At 41.2% G+C, this 4564-nt stretch overlaps 2 protein-coding genes and 1 long non-coding RNA gene across 3 annotated transcripts; all 3 read right to left on the minus strand.

The window, feature by feature from the left end:
- Positions 1-487: 487 nt before the first annotated feature.
- LOC123407093 lies at positions 488-1142 on the minus strand. Its single transcript, XR_006612543.1, has 2 exons — positions 1014-1142; positions 488-856 (listed from the first exon to the last, which is right to left on the minus strand). It is a non-coding gene; the product is annotated as an uncharacterized LOC123407093 (long non-coding RNA).
- Positions 1143-1236: 94 nt separating this feature from the next.
- Positions 1237-2743, minus strand: LOC123407074 (probable E3 ubiquitin-protein ligase ARI2). Its single transcript, XM_045100117.1, has 2 exons — positions 2226-2743; positions 1237-1856 (listed from the first exon to the last, which is right to left on the minus strand). The coding sequence occupies exons 1-2, from the start codon at positions 2321-2323 to the stop codon at positions 1304-1306; spliced, it is 651 nt and encodes a 216-aa protein (XP_044956052.1). The 5' UTR covers positions 2324-2743; the 3' UTR covers positions 1237-1303.
- A 776-nt stretch (positions 2744-3519) lies between these two features.
- LOC123407085 lies at positions 3520-4048 on the minus strand. Its single transcript, XM_045100128.1, has one exon. The coding sequence runs from the start codon at positions 3993-3995 to the stop codon at positions 3576-3578; it is 420 nt and encodes a 139-aa protein (XP_044956063.1). The 5' UTR covers positions 3996-4048; the 3' UTR covers positions 3520-3575.
- Positions 4049-4564: the final 516 nt, after the last annotated feature.

The following is a 4564-nucleotide window of genomic DNA, read 5'->3' on the forward strand; positions in this document are numbered from 1 at the left end:
AAGGGCATGTGCCTTTGTTTTTTTCCTATAAAGACCTTGTATCAGCAGTTGGCGTATGAAATTCATAGAAAAATGCCATCAAGCAGACAACAAAGTAACCCTAAATGTATTTTTATTATAAATAATGGAGTTTGAGTAGCATTAACATATAGATGTTTTGAATTGCAGTTAAATAAATAACAAACCATTCCACTTACTATTCCGGTTACAGATGATGTAAAACCAGCTGCAAATGAACCTTTTCCAGATGTATAGACGGCAACTGGTGCAAAATTATCCAAAATATGAGATAAATCTGCTTCACCATCAGTGATACTACTAACTAACAAGATGCAAGGACACATCAATTTGTTCATCACGAGTTGATGTTTTTGATGTGGAAAAGCACCGTCTTCCTTCACCTGCGGTCCGGAAAATTTGTTCCACTGACATTCACCAAAGGGGGCGAGTAAATCTAATCACTGCTGCTGATAGGGAGTAAATCTAATCACCAAAGGAACTATGCACAATGGCATCATGTCATGTCATGATATACAAGAGGACAAGTTGAAAGTTTTGCTCTATTGGTCGGGATCACAACCCCAGGGCGAGGTTGCGGCCCTAGGGCAACAAAAGACAACACAAATTCCTTTATGTAGCTGAAGAAACACAGGTCAGATGTACAGTTGCAGCGGAATGTTCCGTCAGATACAGGAGCTTCAGATCTTGTCTGCCACTTCGGCTGGCACGTTGAGATCAAAAAGAGCACCGCCGCCATGAGCATCTCTTCTTTCTCTCTTGTGAGATGAGCGTCCACTATTGTCGGAACTTGCTCCGTGCAGCTGAAGAATAGGTCGCTTTCCCGTAAGAGATGAGCCTAAGGTGGGTAGTAAAATATGCATCAGCAACCAGAAACAGCTAACCTCAATTAAAAAAATAAGCAACCAGAAAGAGCCAATGACTAACTCTAGTATGGTGATCCTTCTCATATGAATTTAAGCCTTGATAAGAAGGAAATATTGCGAGTTAAATACCTGATTCACTACATAAACCAGGTTGACTCTTGTGTTCATCCTGTCTACATTTCATAGATGGCGAACTTTGTTCAGCAGAGTCCAAACTAATATGGAGCTCTGATGCTCTATCGAGACCCTTAGATTTGTATGGGGAAATATTATGAGGCATGCAGAGAGGGTACAACAAATCATTCTCAATGCACTAATACCAGCAAGGCAATACACAGTTAGTACAATTTACTTTGCACAAACACTGGCTAAACATATTTTCTCAAGGTAACTGACAGGGACTTTGTTGAGCAGAGTTCTTACATTTGCTTGCAGAGCCTATCTACCACATTGGAAAGATTGATAACATGCTTCATTGTATCCATAACCTCCTCATCACTAAAATTTTGAAAATCCTTCTCAAGGAAGCCAGATAACCTTTCAACATTGAACTCTAATTGTTGTTGCTGATCCTCAAAGAGATTCTGCTTGAGTTCTCTTTCCTCAGGAGTCATCTCATCCTTGAAAATCTCATCACCAAACATGTAGAATGCAAAAGGATAAGAATATGAAAGAACACGCCTTGATCTAAAAAGCCTGTTCAGTCCATTTATCACCCAAGAGTAATCTTTTATCTTGGAATCGTTATTTTCAGAAATGGATATCTTCCACTGGATGTCGCGCTTAAGCTTTGCTTCCTGCATAAGAGAATCAGTATGAGCCTTGTATCTGTTGTGGTAGTGCATATATCGATAAAGGTCTCGCCTTGCTTGCTCTGTTCTCGTTGACTGATCTTCTGTGACTCGGCCACAACTGTGTCCGCTAATACTTGACCATGTGTGATCTCTACCAGTAGCACCACCACATAACCAACTGCGTCCAAAATACACAAAATCAGCAAATAAAACTCAAACTTAAGAACAAGTGGGCAGAAGAGGAAAAAATCTAGAAGAAAAATAAGAGCAGAGAACATCTTGATCTTGATCAGTGTAGCATTTAACTTGTGGTGCAACTTAAATAACACACAAAACTAAAAATAATTCGGGAAAGATAACTGGTGACCAGTCACTGGGGGTTGGATAGCAAGCAAACGGGTTTGCCTGGCAGTTTCACGTCATAACAAAGTTTTTTTATGGCAGTCTCTGGTTGTCCTCAAAGTAAATCTAATCACTGCTGCTGATAGGGAGGGATGTGAGCGTTATTTCTTCCTTTTTTCGGTGAACCCTAGCCCAGATAGCTCGCCTTGGGGATGGCGGCGGCGGGCTGGCTGTAGGTGGGAGGATGAGGGGCGCCGACGTATCCTTGTAGCACAATGGGAAGGAAGAAATAATTGGGTACATTCATTAGAACGATAACACAATGGGAAGTGTGTCTCATCGTAACAAGATATACAGTGAACACCCAAGAAGCAGGATGGATTATGATCGGGACCATGACTAAGCCTATCTCAATTATATGCTCTTCTTCTTAGCTATCTTTATTCTGTTTGGTAAAGTTAAATTGCACATCAACAAATAAGAAAACTATCTTGATGTCGTCGCAGGACCTCTCAATTTCGATAACTACACATCATGAAAACAAACATGAACCAAAACACTCTAACAATATAACGGGTAAAAACACACATTCCCATAGCTTTGACAACATGAACCAGAGAAAATACATATCCCTTAAAATTATCACAGCAGCGACAAAAAACAAATCTGAGATGATCATATAACAGGTAACTCGAATAGTTAGTTAGTACACAATTCGAATGAAAAAAAACATACTGTTTGGTGGTACACAACTATAATGTCTAAATAAATATGGAGCACCAGGCTATATATTTAATATAAATCATAGCTATCGGTCTTATGCTTTACAGGTTAACCATGAAACATATTATATACAAGAAAGCTTTCAACCATTAACCAAAACAGAAAAACACAACGACGTGAACTAAGATGGTAAGGAATCTACAATATCCAAGGTACCCTTTCACACAGAAGAACAAGAAGCAGTCTGGACCGGTGGAGAATGTTGAGCAATCCACATATACTTCGACACCCTTCACACGAAAAAGAAGACCAAAGCACAAAACATGATCTGAGGTATCCTCCTCGCAAAAAAGAACAAGATATCATGGATACTGATAACCAGAATTGGCAAGATCGGGTTCGGACCAGTAATAGGAAGTACGTGCATGAGTAAGCCAAAAACATGATATCTGTAAACTCATAAACTTGGGTTCTGAAAAAACAAGCGAGGATCTTTTTATCAAAACAAGGAAGCAGCATCCCCATTGTTTATTGGAAACGTCTGCCAAGGGCCAAACCACACGTGAACTATATTCCAACAGGGAACATCAAGGGCAGGGGTCGGGGTGGGGGCACTGGAAGCACAACACAATACGAAGAAAAAGCTTACGGATGGCAGATGCCCAGGCTGAGGCCAGCACAAAAAGTAAAAGTAAAAGTAAGATCGAAAAAAAGAAAGGCCGGCGAGGTTGACAAAAAAGTAAGATCGACAAAAAGTAAGATCGTTTTCACCAGACAGATGTTCTTGCTGCGCCTCGACCTGTTTTCTGGTTTTTTCCTCAAGAGCAAGGTTTTATGTTAGCTCTATGTTCTCCTTTTGTAGAGCTTCCAGCAATGATTGGCAGTCAGCTAATTCACTCAAAATTTGTTGTGCATTCTCCTTGGAGGACTGCAACTCGATCTCCACCTGTTCACATTTGATGTTGCTAGCGTCAATTTCCTGTTTCTGAGAAGCCACGATTAATTCAAGTTGTCCCTTAACAATATTCAGGTTCGTGAGCTCATGTCTACATTGCTGAATCTCTTCATGGGCTGCTGCTTCGCTCTCTTCAGATTCTTTCAGCTGTACCTGGCGTTTGAGAATTTCATCAGAAGACAGTGTAACATCTGAATTCAAGTATGTGCCTTCATCTAGCTGCAACTGGAGCAAATCCCTCGACAGAGTTCTCACGTACAGATGCCTCTGAATATATTCATCAAGGCGATATGGCATGAAGCCTTGAGATACAGCATCACCACATAAAGCCGAATCAACTTTTTGAACAGATAAATCCAATTCATGTGTATCTGCATCTTCTTGAACAACTTCTTTGGCCACTCCATTAGCTTCGTCATTGTTATCTCCTCATCCTGGAATTTCTTGTGAAGTTGCAAGACCCATTGCTGCTTCATGCCCAACCTCCATGCCTGTTTCACCAGAAACTGTGGGTTCAACATCATGTATATTGCCATCTGATGACCTCCCCGAAACGCCCACCTCCATTTCCCGAGTTCCTTCTTCACCCATATTAGCATTATCAGCCCTGAGGTCTAGAGAAGGAATTGGCACCTCCATGGTTTCTTTGGAATCAGAACTACTTGTCCTCTGAACAGAATCCACCTGCACCTCCTGGTGTACCCCTACTTGGTTGGTACCGTCATCGGCTATGTCACGCTGAGAAGAATCCTGAGGCATAATGCTCTCCTCCGAAATGGGCAATTTCTCGCATCCACCTCCCCAAGCTGAGCTCCTATAAGATCAACACCAACATCTGAATTGGTAGCCTTAACTGCTGAATCTTC

The sequence above is a fragment of the Hordeum vulgare genome, chromosome 1H (genome assembly GCF_904849725.1).
Source record: "Hordeum vulgare subsp. vulgare chromosome 1H, MorexV3_pseudomolecules_assembly, whole genome shotgun sequence".
Taxonomy (NCBI): Eukaryota; Viridiplantae; Streptophyta; class Magnoliopsida; order Poales; family Poaceae; genus Hordeum; species Hordeum vulgare.

What these genes read in the sequence shown, in the direction of transcription:
- LOC123407074 (XM_045100117.1), bottom strand. Translation starts at nt 2,323, where the DNA reads ATGTACCCAATTATTTCTTCCTTCCCATTGTGCTACAAGGATACGTCG. An exon ending in CCGCCGCCGCCATCCCCAAG is followed by an intron (nt 1,857 to 2,225) that starts GCGAGCTATCTG and finishes TTTTGGACGCAG; the next exon opens with TTGGTTATGTGGTGGTGCTA.
- LOC123407085 (XM_045100128.1), bottom strand. Translation starts at nt 3,995, where the DNA reads ATGCCATATCGCCTTGATGAATATATTCAGAGGCATCTGTACGTGAGA.